Consider the following 18,864-nt stretch of genomic DNA (forward strand, 5'->3'; position numbering starts at 1 on the left):
GCAGGCTGTTCGTACTTTCATCAATGTGCTCGTTGTTAAGTATCATTTTACAAATCAACCCAAGAAAACACACCCTAAACACAACCAAGGATATGGTCCATTAAAATTCAAAATCCACATCTGAACTCCACTGATCATAAACAAATATATAAATATACAAATTCCCCTATAATCCATCTCACCTCAAATTACAAGCAATCAGCTGTTAAATCTTAACAGCAGTATAATATTCTGTGCATTATCATTACCATCTGTGGTCAGAGTTATGTACTATACTTTCACAACAAAGAAATTCTTCCAGAAAAGTCAATCCATCAATATACATTTTAATCAAAGGCAATTGGCTACATGTTAAAATCTGAATTGCAACTTTCTATGTATAGCTCTGCCATCACCACAAAATACACTTAAAACCATTATTATATGAAGCCATTTACATCTTTTACTCTAACAAAAAACATCGCAAAAGGGTAGAGGATAGCAACCACGTCCAATAAATCAACGTATCCAAAGTCCTCACTACTGGAATATTCACACAATTCACCATATAATACACTACTAAGGAATATGCAAATTCTAAATGTCCTGTGTGACTGGTGCTGAAATGTATGGGGTGGTAACATATTTTATTGTGTATTGTCCATCCATGTGCAGCTTTCTTTTTAAGAGCATCAGTACTCTACTTATCACATTTAACACAGCAGAAATCATCGGTACAGTTGTGTGCGAAGAACGACATTGCACTTACCTTGGACTAGAACCACGCAAGAGTATTCTGAACTTCCAGCTTCATTAGTTGCTGTGCAAAGATATTTCCCAGAGTCTTTATGGTTTGCCTTCATAATATTAAGACTGGCCATCTTGTCTTCAAAAGAAAGTTTACAGTCCACAGTGTTGTGAAGCTTCTTTCCGTCTTTTGTCCAATTGACAGTCACATCAGTGTCTTCATCCACTTGACTCTCAAGGTGTAGTGGGTTACCCAGTGCTACATAAACGGTGTCAGAATGTCTCACGAAGTTCGGTTTGTCAATAACTGTAACTTCTGTGGTGCACATGGATGTGCCATTAGTATTTGAAGCTTTGCACACGTATACACCACTATCAGTTGGCTTGAGCTTTAAGATTTGAAGAGTGATCTTGTTCTTTTCATAAGATGCTTTGTAGTTAGTGTTGTCTGAAATAGCTGTGTTGTTTTTTAGCCAGACAACATCCATTGGGGTGGATCCTTTAACCAAGAGTTGAATTCTCGCTTGTTTCCCAACGAAAGCAGTCATAGGATTGGGCTTAGTGACAAAAGTGGGTGCGAAGGATTCTACAAAAGATCAAAGCATAGGTCAATGAAATGTATATCAACCTTGCTGAAAATCTGTTCAATTGCATATTTTGACCCGTGTGTGTAGACGACCACCCGTTTCAGTACAGTACATCTGAGATGACTCGCAACAAGAAAATTCAGGTAAAAAAAGTCTACGCAAGTTTAACCACATAAACAGAATTGTCAACATAACTGGACAACCACGGTGTCCACCCAACCAAAAACGGCAAGCACGGCAGCTCGCAAAAATAAATTAAACATTGACTTACGAGACACGGTGAGGTAGGCGGAGCATTTCTCACTGCCGTGTTGATTGGTGGCCTTGCAGGAGAATTCAGCGCTGTCTCCACTGCCAGTGTTCATGACCTCCATCGATGAGCTGTGGTGGTGGCTGATGATCCTGTACTTCTCACTCTGACGGATCTCTGTGCCAGACTTGAACCACTTGAAGTTGACGTTCTGTGCATCTTCTTCAATCTCACACTCAAACTTGGCAGGCTCCCCAACGTTGATTTCCAAAGGCTGGATCTTGTACCTAAATACTGGTGGCACTGTTTTGTGCAAAAGGAGAAAAAATATACAGAATTAATGAGGTGATAATGCAAAAGCTGAGATCCTGTAAAGCGGGGTGAAGGATGAAAACACACACTAGTAATCCAGGGTGAACTGTGGAAAGAAGGGATGTGATTGGGAGGGAAGGAATAAAATGGTGAGTTGGTGAAGAATGATGAAATTATGGGAAACCTTAGAGCATGCTAAAAGGGATGAGTGAAAGAAAGTGATTCAAGAAGGTGGGAGAGAATGAAGGTTGTTGTTGGTGAGGGTGGTGGTGAATACCTAGGAGTGAAGAAAATAGCTGGGGGAAAATGGCATGAATTCAAGGTAAGAGGAATGTGAACGTGATATGAATGTTGGTCCAAAAATTAGTGATGATATCACGGTAAACACTAGGGATTAAAGTTAGGTCTTCAGAAAACTATGAGATGAAAAATCTCCATAATCCAACCTCTTGATTTAATTGTGAGCCTTGAGGATGTTGATGTCTTGCCAGCTTCATTCTCTGCCTCACAGACATATTCTCCTTGGTGCTTGTCCCTCTTAACTTTGTCAATCACTAATGTGTATGTGTCTCGAGATTTTGAACATTTGAACTCTGAGCCAGATTTAATGATGTTTCCATTAATAAGCCAATTAACATTCTTAACACATTTTATATTCACAGAAAATGTAACTTTGCTGCCATCCTCTACACAGGTGTCAGTCAATGGTTTCTCAATGACAGGGTAATTTTTAATGTGTTCTTCTACTTGTCTACTTTCTTTCTTGGTTATTGTAATTTCCTCAGAGAGAAATTCCTCTCTCAACTCTCTGTGTACAAAGATGTCTGTGCTTTGTTCAGTGGGCATAGATGCAGTGGGAACAGTTGTAGTTATATCTGCTGCACCCGCATCTCTCTCACGGCCATTTACTGTCATTAAACTGATTTCTGGTTTAGTTATCTGCGTGGCTACCTGGACTAAAGGTTTTTCCTGAGCAATGATAGTTTCAAAAGAAGTTTTGGCTTCCGTCTTCACAGAAGCTGACTGCTTTCTTGCCGCCTTGATACCAGACACGGTCTCTGCAGTCTGCACGGTGTCCACAACAGATGTAAGCATCTCCTTCTTGGAAGTGCTCTTGACCTGTAGCCGTTGGGCTTTGTCGATTCCCAAAGCTCCAGGCTGTTCTGACGTAAGAATGTGTTGTTCCTTGTAAACTATTGAATGTAATGCTGCCTGAAGCTCACTCTTCAGATCCGCAGTCTGTGGGTAGTGACCCTCAAATGCAATGCATATTTCTATAGGTATGCTTGTGGTTGTGATGACATATGTAAACATGGTAAATTTGGGCTCCTTGCGTACTGTTGGCTCTTTAACCTCCACAACATCTACACTTTGCACAACGTCGGCCAAAATTAGCTGTTGATCCCGAGCCACGGCAGACTGAAGAGCGGTCTTCAGTTGATGGCGACTGTTCAAGCTCTGAGGCTTAGGTGCAGGAAGTATGAAAGTCAGTTCCTTGGGAAGAGTTTTACTGTCTCTGGACTCGGTCAGTAACATGGGTCTCTCAGGCTGTAAAGTGGATTGCACTGTCATTGACTTGGACTTAGTAATGTTCTCTGACATCTCACCCCTCATCACACGTTTCTCCTCCATCAGCACTGACTGCCTAACTGATTGTCCCTCTTGAATCTGAATAGCGTAATCCTGATCTGCCGACTCAAGAGCAACACTGCTTTCTGTGGAAACAGCCTTTTCTTCTATATGCAAGGGCTGCGTTGGCATCTTGGGCTCCACTCCCATCTCACAAGTTAATTTTTCGGCAGCCTTTACACTGTCTGTATGGCCCTCCTCAAGAACCCGACTTTCTGAGACTGAAGGCACATGCACAATGTTCCACCGATCTTCCTTGTGGACTAAAGCTTTCTTCTGTTCAACATCACTGACCAATGGAGACTCCTTTGAGAACTCTATAGATTCCGAAACTACTTGAAGAAGATTTTGAGGTTTGGGTTCCTTTTTGTAGTTAGACTCAATACCTTGCAATGATCCGTCAAATGGTTTGACATGATCTGCTGTAACCTCCCTTCTTTCTTCTGTGGTTGCGGCTACTGTGCAAGCTTTTTCTTGACTTTGTTTTGCAGAGTGCTCCTCTGGTTTTTCAGGTGTAAGAATGACCTCTTTGGTTAAAGTACACTCTGCTTCAATAGACTGAAGATGTAAGGTTGTGAAAGGTTCTTTCTGGGCCTGCAAAGAAAAGGTGGTGTTGTCCGATGAAAACTGTGTGGAGTCCTCACAAGTGACTGTTCTCTGCTCATCTGTAGATGCAGCCTGCAGTACATTATGAATCTTCCTAAGTTCTGCCAGCTCCTCAGTTGGTTTCTCACAGGTAAATCTACCTTCCAAAGGCAGAGCCTTCTGATCACTAATCACCTGCAAACATAACAGCTGTTCTTTCTCCTTCTGTGGGTTAACTGACTCTGCACTGTCTATGCCTGGTATTTTGGCAATAGGCTCAGCTTTAAGTTGCAGCTTCTCCTCTGACATTAAAGCTGACAGACATACTTTGTCCTTAGAGAGGGAAGCAGTCTGTTCTTCTGCCCGGTGCACCTCAAATTCCTCCTCCTTAGCTAAAGTATGTTTCACCTCACTGATACCTGCCAGGGCTGAGTTCCTCATTTCCTTCCCAAGTGTGCATTTAGTGGCACCTGAGACAGTCAGCTTAGATGTATGGCCCTCAGAAATCTGCAAGTTTTCAGAGGAAGTAGCAGAGTATAAGACTTTGACCCCCTCAGCAACTCTGAAGCCTTTCTCCTGCTCTGGCATTGAAGCACTCTCAACCTGCTCTTTCAATATGGGGAATTTGGTTTCTACCTGGTAACCACTCAGAGGGTATTTCGGTTCAGCTGTTGTTTTTGTTTGCTCCCCTTTCCTGTCACTAAAAGATTCAGCTTTCACAATGGAAAATGCTGCAATGTTCTCAGAGGTGGCAGCCAACTTCTTTGAAGGTGTTTCCCTCTCATATTCTAATTCAATAATTTCAGGGCTCTTAATACGTTCGGAGTGTTGTTCTACAAAGCCCTGGGTTTCCTCAACGGCAGCGGAGGTGAGTGCAGCAGTGTGTAACTGTCTACCAGGAACAGCAACAGCTGATTCAGGGAGAGTTGCACCAATTTTAACCCTCTCTTGCACCTGCTGAGACTGTAACAAAGCTGCCTGGCGGGTCACTTGCTCTTTATGAACGGTGGCCGCGGAAATATCAACTTCTGCCAAAGTGTCCACCTGTTCAGTGGGCTGTGCCTTTTCAGTGACAGTGGTGCTGGTCATCTGACGTCTTTCCTGCTGACTCTCTCTGCTCAGCTCAGCTGAGATGCTGGCTGTGTGCTGACGAGACTCTGTAATATGTTCGCTCATTGAAACCTTGAATGATTTCTTTTGCGTTTGAGTGACGACTTTTTCTTGGCAATGTGCTACTGCGGTTATTTCCCCCAAGACGGCTAGCTCTGCACTGCATGAGGCCTCTCCATGAGGGTTGACTGCCTTGCAGGTGTAGACTCCAGTGTTTTCCTGCTGTAGGCCGGTCATTTTCATAGAACCAGTGCCATCTGGGTTGTTGATAATCACACAGACCCTGCTAGGGTGAATTTGATATGCACCTTTAAACCACTGAATTTCAGGCATTGGTGTGCCTGTTACGGTGTACTGGAAACACGCTTGGCTTCCGACATTACACTGCACTGACTCGATTTCTTTTGTAAAGCAGGGGGGTTGTCCTTTGGGTTTCTCCAGCTGCCTCACGTCCTTTACCCTCACGTGTAAGTACGACGAACATTTTGACTCGCCATATTCATTACGTAGAACGCAAGAGTACTCTCCTTCAGTTTCTTCCTGGACTTTAGCTATTATCAATGTGTACTCATCTCTCTCTTCGACAAATTTATAAACAGATGAAGACACAATTGTCTGACCATTGTGCTGCCACTCAACACTTGGTTTTGGGAAACCAGATACAATGACAGTAAATTTGGCAGTGTCCCCAACAGGAATAATTCTATTCGACAGCTTTGTCACAAAAACTGGCTTCTCAATTTGTTGGGAAAGTGTACTAGTAAATCGTTTTTCCTCTGACTCATGTTCAAATGTTGTGCGTTTCTCTTTCATGCTGAAGCTAGTGATGTGGTCGTGTTTTTCTTCTTTCGTAGAAACTGCTGTGCTGGAAAAGGCTGGGCAAAGAATTTTTGTTGCAGTCATTATTCACAAAATGAAGCAACAGTACATACTCATATCAGTCATGCAATCACAGAATGTTCGAAATAATAAACATTGCTTCAAATATAACATGCATAACATAGCAATCATAATATAACAATAAATGTGTACTATATCACAGTGTATAATAACATGATAATATCTGAAACATGAATTATCTGGCATGAAATAAAGCACCATAACCATCCACTATGACGTTTCTGGCAAATAAAAGAAGAATAAGAATACAAACATTCCACATTAATGCAATATTCCCTCACTGCCCTACAACTACCTGTACACATCTACATTCACACTCACAATATTCAAAATGCAGACAATTAGTTTATGTTTTATGGAATATAATTACCTCTGGCTTCTGCAAACTCTTCTGCTGGGGCAGCTGTGAAGGACAAAAAAACACAGAAGTTTCAGCAAAAACATACAAAACATTCATGTCACCTACATCTCAATGTAAGCTACCTCTGACCTGTTAGAGTGAAATTTGTCTACGAAAAAAAAGAAATATGTAATTTAAAAGAGAGCAACTGCAAGAGTGTTCCTATGTGAACTACATAAAGACAGTGTGGGCTTTGTGTGTGGGTTTAGGTCCAAGAGTTGTCACTACCAAAGAGGATGGGATGTGCATGGTACAGAAATCTAGTGGGTGTCCACGTTCAGAAATCTACTGGTAAGGACCAAAGCATGCAATTGCCAACCTGTCTTCAGTCTGAGGGGTGTGCTGCACGCACAGTCTCCTGCTGCATTGATAATTTGGCAAGTGTATGTCCCCCATTCAGCAAGGCCCCCACATTTAACATTTAAGCAGCTGACAGAGCCATCGTGTTTCACAGAAAGTGAAGTAGTAGGCTCTCCGACAATTAACTGATCGTGGAGCCAAAGAACGAGGGGAGATGGCGCTGCTTTTACAACATAAAGAGACACATCCTCTTTTTGTTTGACGAGAGTTTCAGGGGCATGCTTTAGAAGGAGTTCTGGTTGAGTGCCACCATGCACAGGTACGCCCCTCTCTTCATGGGGGACAACATCGGGGAAATAATGGCTTTTTATCTGCCACTGGGAGAAGGGTGGAAGAGGTCCAAGATTCTGTATGGACTCCTGATTGCCTTGCTGAGAGGTCTGTATTGTGGACACTCTTAGGTCACTTTTAGGTCCCTTACTTTGAGAATCACAAGGGATGGGAGTTTCTGCATTGGGGTTTGCTTCTTTAGCTGGGTGAGAATAAAGTTAGGGAAATTTATTAGGGATTAAATCCATCAGTGAGAGGGTATTTTAGCACTGAACAAAGAGTTAGTGTGATGGAACGATGATGTTAAGCCAGGCTTGAGATGGATGAACCTAAATAAAATTAAATTGGTTATTACATTAAGAAAATATTACAGTTGGTTATAGTTGCTGTACAAATTATTATAACACCAGCAGGAAGCATGATGAGATGGAATGGACCACAAATGTGTAAAATATGAAAATATCCACCTTGCACACTGAGCTGTGCTGACGTTCGGTTTTCGCCGATATTATTTTTTACAGAGCACCGATAGCTCCCCACATCAGTGAGTTGGACATTGTGAATGGTAAGAGACAGCAAATCTCCACGCTGGGAACAGTTCACCCTTTCGGTGACTGTGACCGTTCGTCCATTATGATCCCACACAATATCAGAGAATGGCTGGCCGTCAAAGGAACAGCTGAACTGTGCCAGGTTGCCAGCGTATACTCTGACATCTCTCATTTTCAGAGTCAAGGTCGGATATCCAGGAACATCCGCCGGACGTTCCATAAGAGAGCTTCCAGTGCTCGACATATAATGCCTATCTAGAGTTTTGACATCTGAGCGGTGGAAAAAATGAAATTAGGCACTTCATTTTAAAAACCATTTGAGTGAGTTTGTGATTGGAGAGATTTGATGAGAAGGAGTTCGTGAATGAAGATAGAAGATGCATTGTGGAATCAAATCTGGTTGGTGTTGTTGTTGCAGTGGTTGTCAAAGATTATGTCACAACATCAAATCAGTTATAAGCAAACAGATTTGACTGTAATGTTGTGATGTCAATGCATTTTCAAATCCAATAGGAACTGAACTAAAATCCAAACATTGTTAATGAGTAATAATATACAATTCAAGAAGATATCCAAGATGTTTAAGATTCCAAAAAAAGAAGTCCTGTTGACGACGTGTTAATCTGACCACACCTCCTGATTAACTACTATGTTTCACGCAAGAGTACAAAGTTTCTTCCGGAAAAAAAAACCCTGAGATGCGTTTCCTTGCAAGCATGCTCAGAAAAAAAAGCAATGATTAGTGCAGCAGTGCTTGTCATCTTATCGAAATAAAAGACAACAGCCTTTTTTCTTTTTCTTTAGCAGCATACATCCATATTTAGCAATCAGAGTACATCAGAAGGGAATCAGGCCACTTCCCCGCCAGGCATCAGGCAGCTTGACATCGCTAAATGACAGCCACCAGTTAGCCCCTTCCTGCCTATCAACGTGCTATGCAGGCAGACTTTGTGACTCATGCAGTATTTCAGACAGTTGCAGGTCAGTAGTGTTGTTGACGTGTGAAGATGTCTGCCGTTGGAAAGGTGCATTGGCTGTACTGCTGAAAAAGTGAACTGTGAAGGTGCAATACATTGTTGTACTGGTGTTTTTTCACAGCTAAAAGATATCATGCACATTCTTCTACCCTCTGGGAAGAGAAGGATCTGCCTGTCGAGGCATACATGAAAAGAGAAAAAAACCCTGTGTACATGAGCCATTTAAAAATTTCTCCAAGTTCAAATTGTGAGGTACTCACCGTGCACCTTCAGCCTAGCAGTGCTTGTCAAGCTTCCAGCAGAGTTACGAGCCACGCACGTGTACTCTCCCTCATCGGCAGGGAAAACTCTGACAATCTCCAGCTGGCAATAATCATCATACTGAGTCATTTTGAAGGAGTTTGACCTCTGGATCTCCTGGTCATTGAACAGCCAGATGATGATCAGGTCTGTAGGAAAGAAGGAAATACAGTAAAGTCAGTAGATGATATAAACACCGAAGATGCTTTGCTACAAGCAGAGACTGCAGGAGCAACTAAGATATGGAAGTTGAAGCTCAAGTCGGTGGACTGTACCTGTTGATACAGTCCACCTGTTCCTGTTGGTACAGTCCGCCGTCTTGAGTAACTTTTAGCTTTCCAAACATTTTGACAATCATTACAAACTATATTAATTTTGTGTTTCATTGTGTCTTACCGTCTCCAGTGAAACTGCACTTGAATTTCACATTCTCTCCCTCATTGACAGTCATGTCGGAAAGTGGGAAACCAAGTCTGGGAGGGCTCACAGGTGTAATCACATCTGGCACTGAAAATTGACCAAAAAAAAAGATTGTTATTCAATTCATATAGCACTAAATGTATGTATTATTTAATGGTTGTGAACAGCTGATCTGATTATGGGTGAAGAAAATGTGACAACTGGGGGCGTAACAGAGCCCTTGGGGGCATTGAGAAGGAGACAGCAGGTGGGATGGGGGGGTTATCATTTGCAAATGGGGATGGGAGTGGGGCTTGGGCAATAATCTTTTTATTTTGTAATATAATACTAGGCGGGGGGCATTGGCAGACTTATGAAAAGGTCAAGGGGGCGTTGGGAGGCTTATGATTAGGTCAAGTGGGAGCTTGTTCCAAAAAGCTTGCGATCCACTGTTGTAACGCATATCATACATGATCAGCTCAATGTGCTTCAGAAACAGGGCATTTCATTAACGCACCTTGAACAAACAAATTAGCTCACCTTCCACGTGAAGAGCAGCAGAGCTGGTAACCTCGCCAGCGTCATTCCTTGCCACACAGCTGTAGACAGCTGCGTCCTCTGCGTAGACCTGGCTGAGCATGAGTGTGTGTTCTCCGCCATCTTTGAAAATGCTGCACTCAACCCCTGAGTACATCTGCTGTGAGCCCTTGAACCAGGTCACCTGGGGGTCTGGAACACCCTTGACCTCCACAGAGAACCGTGCCATCCTGCCCGCCGTCGCATTCACGGGGTGCATCTGCCTTACAATCTTGGGAGGCTCGGGGACTGGGCAAAAGGATATTTCAAATGGAGAAATTAGGAGATGAAGAAATAGGCAACCTCACTCACATATTGCAAGTATTAATCAAACAAAAATGGCTGCGGGCTCATGCTTTGTAATAACACTCATAACACTTTGTCATAACACAACAAAATTCTAGACATATTACAGCAAGCTTGTCACAGGACTTACTCATGACATGGAGCTTGATATAACTGCTGTTCTTGCCAGCAATGAAGGTATACTCCCCAGCGTCAGTTCTGAAGGTTTCACCGATTGTCAAGCGATGAGTCTTCTTGATGACGACGTAGTGGAACCTTTCGTCTGTCGTCTTGATCTCAACTCCGCTCCTCATCCAGCGGCCCTCAATATCCTCCTCATTGACCTCAAACTCCAGTGTGGCTCTGTGCTTTTCAACAACCTGGAAAACACATCAAGGTGTTAAGACGACAAAGAATAGAGAAGAAACCCTGGACTACTGTATTAAAAAAACATAATAGAAATTTTGTGTGAGGTGTGAGGTAAGGAAGTTATTACTGTGACGTCTCTCTCAGCGGGTTCCTTGATCTCAACATCACGTCCCTCCACACTGAGACGTCCCTTTGACATGCTTGCGCCAGCAACCACACTGTACTCGCCAGCATCAGACATGCGCACTGACTGAATTGTCAGGGAGTGCTGGGTCACATCGCTGGCTGACCTGAACCTACATAATTGCAAATAATCAAGGTTATACTGTACACTTATACATTTTTTTATACAGTTATAGTACATCAGTATCCTCAAACCTGATTAGGTTGGGAATACAAACTATCAATATAATGTGTGATAAGGTCAGTGAAAGTCTAAAAGAAACATTCAGTACATTTAGGACAATAGAATATTTTATGTGTTGTGATGTATTGCATCATAATACCTGTCAGACATTTCCACTTCCATTCCATCTTTCATCCAAACAACTTGAACGTTTGGCTCAGACACTTCACATTCAAAGACAGCCCTCTTCTTCTCTGTAATCTTGAGGTCCTTGATGTGTTTTGTGAACTCAATCACACGAGCTAAGAAACAACAGAAAAACACACAAACACATTTGGAATATGCCCTACAACTTTAAAAAGAAATTAGTTTATAAGTGCCATTTTTTTTTTTTCAATGCTTTAAACGTTTTTAAAAAGTTGAACAAGTTTTTAAAAATATACATTACCTTCAACATAGAGTTTTGCAGTTGTTTGAGCAGAACCAGCAGCAAACTTGTATTCTGCAGTGTCACCAAAGTGCGTATTGCGAATGGTGAGACTGTGGGTGAGTTGCTTGCTTCGAGTCTGGCATCTGTCAGTGGAGCGAATTTCCACCCCATTCTTGAACCATTTGTAAGTAATGTCCTCATAGTTGACATTGACCTCAAAAGTAATAGTGTCCCTCTCCTGAGCGTTGAGATCTTGAAGCATGGTAGTGATAAGAATGGCTGAAAAGGAAAGGAGAAGGGAGGATTTAATTATTTTTTTTAACATTACATTACATTACATTACATTACACTTAACTGATTATTTTATCCAAAGCGACTTAGTTATCTACAGGAGATTGGTTACAGTCTCTGCAGCAATTTAGGGTTATGTGCCTTGCTCAAGGGCACTTCAGCCATTGTCAATTAGTTAGGGTGGGATTTGAACCGTAATGACTACCAATAACATCATATTATTTATGTATTAGGGGTTATAATATATATAAATATTGTAAAAGGATTTTGGACCAATAACGCATTTGCATGAAACATTTAAAGCACAAAACATTTTGCCCGCTATTACATCATTGGCCTTACACTATCAAGGTGTTCACAATGTAATACCTGGTGCCAATAATATAACAAATTGTATTTTACCTTTTTTTTCTTACATTCTGGATACAAAGTGTCACTTTGTCATACTATTGCCTCTTACAAAGAAGCCTGACCAAACCATCTGTCAGCTTGCCTCAAACCTTGCCTCAGACCTGGCCTTAAACAGTACCTGTTATAGTTTATAGTGCTAAAAGCATAGTGTATTGCCCTCCCCCTTTGATTGGTTCACACCATTTAAAACTTAAAAGTGAGAGGAAGGAGGGTATTCCCTCTACTTTGTCATCCTTGTTGGATTTTCTTAAGTAAATCAGACTCCTTTTACTTTCACAATTTTCACTCGAAAGAATACAAACTCAAAGTTAAGTATTATATTTCATTAGTTTTTTATTAGTTGCGTGGAATCACCCAAAAAGTAATACAAACAGGTCTGCACATCTCAGTCAAACAATTTACGTTATGCTGACTGGAGTTGAACTGACAATGATGGCACGACTACTGCTTTTTATCCTTAAATCTTAAGTGTCCATGTTTATACTTATCCGTGGACCAGAAGGTGATGCCACCTCTGCCCAGTGCAACATCTTTGTATTTTGCATACAGTTCCTAAACTTCTCTACCATCACACACAACTGGCCGAAGAAAAAAAAATAGGAGCTGACTTGAAGAACTGTGGAGAGAATACACTAAATCACCCTGTGTTACATTATTGGCTTCAGTTATTACATATTGAAATACAAGGGCAATAATGTAATAACCAGCCATAATAATGTGAGCAGACAGCAGGTTTCAAGCTTGTGCTTTGTAAGAGGCAATATTAAGACTAAGCTATTAAGACACTTTCACTAACGTAACTATTTGTTACGTTATCGGCACCACTTATCAGAGTGCATGAAATAACATGCACTTCAGTATCCCAAATGTGATCAGGATATGAAAGGGGATTCAGTCAAATTTCAAAAATGCAGTTGTATTGCTCACACTACACTTGACTTGCCATTACCCTACCATGCAGCAATTTTTGTTCAGCCCTATTCGAGGCTCTCTGATGGTGGCTGAACAAAACATGACGCGTGTTGGTGGCTGACAAGTCAGGGGGAGCACGAGCAGTACAACAACTGCATGTTGAAATTCTCATCCCAATGTTGCGTTTGAACATATAAACACCATTTCCCGACTTCAGTATCCCAAATACAGTAAGACCTTCAACCGGTTTATATACTAGATTAAGTACTCTCAATAAAAACAGTGACATTGTATTGAGGCACGTTAATAACTTGTACTGAATATAGAATATCATCTTAGAATGATGTTGCAGGGAACCAGGTCACACACATAAAGAGAGACTTCTATAATGACCAGATATCAGAATACAATTTATACTAAATACTAAAATAGGGAAATTCTCTGTTTATATGAAACTCTGTTCATATAAACACCTTATCCCAAGTTTTACCAAAACATCAAAAGATATATTAGGGATCAGTGTTGGGGAGAAACTGATTACATGTATAATAATGAATAAGTAATTTAATTACAAACAAAATGTAACTGTAATAAGGTACAGTTACAACAAGAAAATGAATACGTCAATTACAATTACTTATGGAAATATTAAGACTTACAATTTTAGCTACATTTAAATATTCTAAGCAAGCCCTTTATAGTGTATTAACTTATATTGGGCTATATTTTTTGCATGTTCTTATTTAACAAAACATATCCTTTGGCATTTCTCACCACAACTTAAAGTGGTGTGTGCAATAGTGAAGTTTTGTTTCAGTTCAGACTTGCAAGCAATAATGCCAGGTGCATACCATATCTGAACAACTTTTCAGATACTGAATATAAATTAAAGTAATTAAAAAGTAATCAAAGGTAATTGGTTACATTATGTTCATATATTATTTGAAATAGCTACACTACATTAGATAGATAGATTAGATTAGATATTAAACTGGGTAGCTTGTAACTACATTACGAATTACATTTTTAGAGTAACCTTCCCAACACTGTTCGGGATACTGAAGTGCATGTACATGTTCTCTCTACTGTTAATTGACCATCATTCCACTCATTCACAACTATTAGCTACTTCTACTCAACTATAGCAATTCACTATTCATTTCTATTCAACCATTTCACTGTTCAGTCACTTAAACTGCCAGTTGTCTCCAAGCATCTACTTAACATCCACTGAACACAATATCATAGAGCAACTACAGTATTTGTTTCAAAGTCCACAACATCTACCAAGCACACAATATCATAGTGCAGCTTCAGTATTAGTTACGAAGTCCACAACATGCATCATGCAGTTTGAATTTTCATGCACTTGCAATTCCTTGGAATTACTTTCAAAACCTTTTGTTAGTGCAATGCCAATAACGTAATAGCCAGTCAATAATGTTTACCTCCGCCAAGGAGGTTATGTTTTCGGTCGGGTTGGTTTGTCTGTTTGTCTGTCTGTCTGTCTGTTTGTTTGTTTGTCTGTTAGCAGATTAACTCAAAAAGTTATTAACGGATTTGGATGAAACTTTGTGGAGTTGTTGGAAATGTGCACAAGTGATAAAATTTTGATGGTGACTCGGATCACGAACCGGAACCAGGATTTTGAAAAAGATTCTTCATAATTGCTTGCCTAGAAGTCTAGACGCCCCTAGTTACCGCAAATTGAATTGCTGGACAGGGCGATCACTATTACTAGCTTAAAAATCTAGATGCCCCTAGTGACCGCAAATTGGCGAATTTTGACATTGAAGTTTACAACTCCACAAAAAGAGGGCAGAAAGACTTAAAATAAAAAAATAAGGTGTAACATAGTCAAATGTTCTATCAAACAGCTTCCTTGGCGGAGGTCTGCACTCTCTGAGTGCATTTCCAGTTTAAATTGTGTTGGCCAAATTTCATTACTTCATTGGCTGTAAAATGTTATCATATTATTGGCAGACTATGGCGTTATTGGCTTTATTAGAATACAAGATTAGTTATAATTTTATAGCCAGTTACAACATTATTCCCTGCTGCAGTCTTAACCAACTTCCTAAACAATAGGCCACTGCTTATCCAAACATCATCTATAATTGTCCTCGCTGCCACACCACTCGGAACTTACGGCTGACAGTGAGAGTGGCAGAGACTCTGTCATTTCCACAGACGAACGTGTACTCAGCGGCATCTTCGCTGCTGGTGTTCATGATCTTCAGCTGATGGAGCTTGCCCTGCACCACAATCCTGAACTTCTCACTCATCTCGATCTCCACGCCGTTCTTCAGCCAGGTGGATGGGACATTGAAGTGGGACACCTCACACTCGAAGGTAGCAGCCTGAGTCTCAGGAACCTCCGTGTTCTTTATGGGCTTGGTCACCCTCAAAGCTGGAGAAATTATACATAGTAAGTAATCTATCCATCCATGGCAATGATAATAACACTTAATCAAAACGTGATTTTTTTTCTCAATGACTTACATTCAACTTGGAGGCTTGCACTGCACTGCAATTTTCCAGCTACAACAACGTACTCTCCAGCATTCTTGTTGGACACATTCTGTATTACCAGTTTGTGGGATTTTCTCTCTGCAAATATTTGATAGTCGGCACTGGGTGTGATCTCAGTGTTGTTGAACATCCATTTTACTGGGATGTTATCGTGGGACAGGCTCATCTCAAAGGAGGCAGTTCCGCCCAAGAGAGAGTTCACATCTTTGGGCTTCTTCACAAACTTGATTGCTGAGGGGAAAAGGACAAGAACAGGTTAACAACAATAAACTGTTGGATACAGTATATGATAGATAGGAGTATGGATACAGTATATAATATACACATTGTGTGAGGCTTTAATGTTATGGTTTGATATATGTGCGACAAAAGTAGCAAGTAGCACACACTGCTGCTGGTGTACTTGATAGACCTATTTTAATATTTATTTTTCTTCAAAATGCTACTATTACTATGTCAGAATGCTATAAAGGACTTTTAGGAAAAGCACAACAACTACCTCCTCTTAATGTATGTTCTCTACAAGTCTTCTGTTGTCCAGTCTTGCACTTGCACTTTAAATGTCTGTATGAGCACTGTCTATGTCCACACTGTCTTATGTCCATGTATAAGTACTGTCTATTTCTATACTGTCTATGTCCTTACCTAGATTAGTCTATGTCTGCATGGGAAAGCAAGAAATGTAATTTCAAATTCTTTGTATGACCAGTGCATGTAAAGAAATTGACAATAAAACCTACTTGACTTGACTTGATTTCACATAAATAAAAATACACAACGTGTTTACACTTACTGTCAACATTCAGTCTAGCATTCGCAGAAAGTTTTCCCAATTTGAAGGCGTAGACAGATTCATCTTGGGTGGTGCAGTTTTTGATCTTCAGGGTATGCACCATGCCGTCCATAGTAATTTCAAACTTGTCACTGGGAATAATTTCCACACCATTCTTGGTCCACTGGGAGCCCCTCACATTCTTATGGGTGAGCTCCAGGGTGAACTCTGCTTCTTGGGTCTCTGTCACAGTCACATTCTTCATCGTCTTCTTCACTTTCACAGCTGTAGAGAGGTGGGAGAAGTGGACACATGAGAAAGGTGTCATCGATGGAGTCACAATAACGGTGAACAGTGTTGGCCCAGTAATCATGCAAAAATGGTGTCGGGGCTCTGGCGCAAATTGTGGGCTCAATTTAAAGGAAAGGCCACACCTTGTACTATGTAGAGCTTTTATTGCACTGGAATGGAAAATTCTAGTTAAGCTACTATTGAGTCAAGGTGAATGCTTTGTCAGAACGTACCTTCTACTTTCAGGTGTGCACTTGTCTTGGAGTTGGCCACTTGGTAGGTGTATTCACCGACATCCTGTGCCCTGGTGATCACGATCATGAGACGCCTCACAGCTCCTATGTCTTCACTGCGGACGTTGTCACTGAAGTCAACCTCCTGGCCGTCCTTCAGCCATTTGCCTTTAGCGCTGGCGTTGGCGACCTCGCACTCAAACTCAGCACCCTGGGATTCTGCCACAGTCATGTCTTGGAGGGGCCTCTTGATGGCGCCACCTGCGTAATTTGAAGAATGTCAATCATCAGTATGTAATGTCATTTTTTTATGGAAAAAAAATCGGAACCAGCAACAAAATTGACCAGCAAGCAAGCAATTCAATGCACCAGTCAAACACACCTGACACAACAAGCTTTGCACTGGACGTCTGTGATCCAGCAGCGAAGGAATATTCTCCTTCCTCATCCTTCATGGTATCGATGATTGTAAGGCTGTAGATTTTTCCCTTGGACTCAACCTTGTATTTAGGACCGGCCTTGAGTGGCTGGTTCCTCAGGGTCCACCAGGCATCAATACCAGGGTGAGACAACTCCACCTCAAAAGTCACATTCTGGGTCTCCGTGCAGACACGGTCTTCCATATGCTTCACAATGGAAACCTCTGCGAAGAGGCAACATCACACAGTAAATTACCCCAGACTTATCATGACTATTTCAGGTATGTGAAAAAAAAACACAAATAATGAGAACATACTTTCAACTGTCAGGCTGCAGCTGGTGTCAACTCTGCCAATACACAATTTGTAGTGTCCTTCATCAGATGCATGTGCCCTATTGAGCACCAAACGTTGCTTGGTTCCTTTAGCCACCATTTGGACTCTTTCAGACTGAGTCAACTGTGAATCGTTGTGGAACCACTTCATGGAGGCGACATCCTGAGCAGAAATCTTGGTCTCAAGAACAGCTTTGGTACCCTCAACCACCTTTACGTCCTTAAGCGGAGCCAAAATTCCAATGACTGCAAAAGAAAATAAATAATAAATAGCAACAAGTACAGTACATAAGCAACCATATGTGAAAATAGTTGAAGAGTTACAGTCACGTTATTAAAGCAGTTAAGTATTCTGAAAGGTAAGCCACCTTGAACGTTGAGTTTTCCAGAAGTAGAAATGTTGTGAGCTGGGACAACAAATGAATACATTCCAGCATCGTCTTTGTGTGCATCTTCAATCAGCAGCTTGTGAACAAGCTTGTCAACGACAATGTGGATTTTTCCAGAGGCTGTAATAGGTTGTCCATTCTTATTCCATGTTCCCTCAACATTCTCTTGGGAGAAGCGCACCTCCAGCTGGGCAATATCACCATCACAAACGGTGAGGTCAGTGAGACCTTGCATCATTGTAATAGGACGCACTAGAAGAAAGAAAAACAAATGAACAAAACAAATGAAACATTATATGAAGAGTTCAGATGCAAAAACCCCTAAGTGCCTTTTCAGAAAATAATCTTAATTCATTTTTATTCACTACAAAGCTATAAAAATTGCATATTTTTTTTATTTTATTTATGTAATATAACTATTTACATGTATTATCAAGCACATGAATGTAAACCGAACCAACAACGGGGTTCTCTAAAAATATAGAAGTGCAAGTCTTCAGAAATGGAGTTATGGGGTTTTGCATCTGAACTCTTCATATTTTAATTATTGACATGATATCAAGAATAATGTAATTAATGTATTTAACAAAAACATTCAAAAATAGGTTTAACTCACATTTCATCTTCAGGGAAGCACTGGTGCTCAAATCTCCTGTTTTGAAGTAGTATTTTCCTTGATCCTCCTTCTTGACATCTTTGACAGACAAAGAATGCCTTCCACGGCGGGAGGAGACAACGTATTTCATGCTGGGAATGATCTCCTTGTTCTCAAAGTACCAAGTTCCCTCAACATCTTCACGGGACAGCTCACACTCAAACTCTCCAGAATATGTTTCTGGCACTTCAGTACTTTCCAATTGTTTCACCATCGTAAGTTCAGCACCTGCAATATAAAATGGTGATCATTACCTGCCATG

The 18,864-nt window shown here is 41.0% G+C and overlaps 1 protein-coding gene across 29 annotated transcripts in view; it reads right to left on the reverse strand.

Annotated features, from left to right (window-relative positions):
* Nucleotides 1-18,864, reverse strand: part of ttn.1 (titin, tandem duplicate 1) — a 159,767-nt gene that overhangs the window by 124,552 nt on the left and 16,351 nt on the right. For 24 of the 29 annotated variants that reach the window (XM_063213114.1, XM_063213120.1, XM_063213116.1 and 21 more), the window contains 21 exons: nt 18,564-18,830; nt 17,927-18,199; nt 17,541-17,804; nt 17,187-17,447; nt 16,805-17,065; nt 16,302-16,565; nt 15,479-15,739; nt 15,126-15,386; nt 11,381-11,641; nt 11,093-11,234; nt 10,714-10,882; nt 10,369-10,597; nt 9,897-10,181; nt 9,354-9,464; nt 8,918-9,106; nt 7,597-7,950; nt 6,819-7,331; nt 6,470-6,502; nt 2,322-6,074; nt 1,585-1,866; nt 749-1,312 (listed from right to left, as the gene is read on the reverse strand). In XM_063213114.1, coding sequence (XP_063069184.1) covers nt 749-1,312; nt 1,585-1,866; nt 2,322-6,074; nt 6,470-6,502; nt 6,819-7,331; nt 7,597-7,950; nt 8,918-9,106; nt 9,354-9,464; nt 9,897-10,181; nt 10,369-10,597; nt 10,714-10,882; nt 11,093-11,234; nt 11,381-11,641; nt 15,126-15,386; nt 15,479-15,739; nt 16,302-16,565; nt 16,805-17,065; nt 17,187-17,447; nt 17,541-17,804; nt 17,927-18,199; nt 18,564-18,830 — 8,997 coding nt within the window. The remainder of the gene's footprint in view (nt 1-748; nt 1,313-1,584; nt 1,867-2,321; nt 6,075-6,469; nt 6,503-6,818; nt 7,332-7,596; nt 7,951-8,917; nt 9,107-9,353; nt 9,465-9,896; nt 10,182-10,368; nt 10,598-10,713; nt 10,883-11,092; nt 11,235-11,380; nt 11,642-15,125; nt 15,387-15,478; nt 15,740-16,301; nt 16,566-16,804; nt 17,066-17,186; nt 17,448-17,540; nt 17,805-17,926; nt 18,200-18,563; nt 18,831-18,864) is intronic. The other 5 variants (XM_063213141.1, XM_063213132.1, XM_063213136.1 and 2 more) reach the window with 4 other exon arrangements.

This window comes from Engraulis encrasicolus, chromosome 13 (genome assembly GCF_034702125.1).
Source record: "Engraulis encrasicolus isolate BLACKSEA-1 chromosome 13, IST_EnEncr_1.0, whole genome shotgun sequence".
In the NCBI taxonomy this organism is placed as follows: domain Eukaryota; kingdom Metazoa; phylum Chordata; class Actinopteri; order Clupeiformes; family Engraulidae; genus Engraulis; species Engraulis encrasicolus.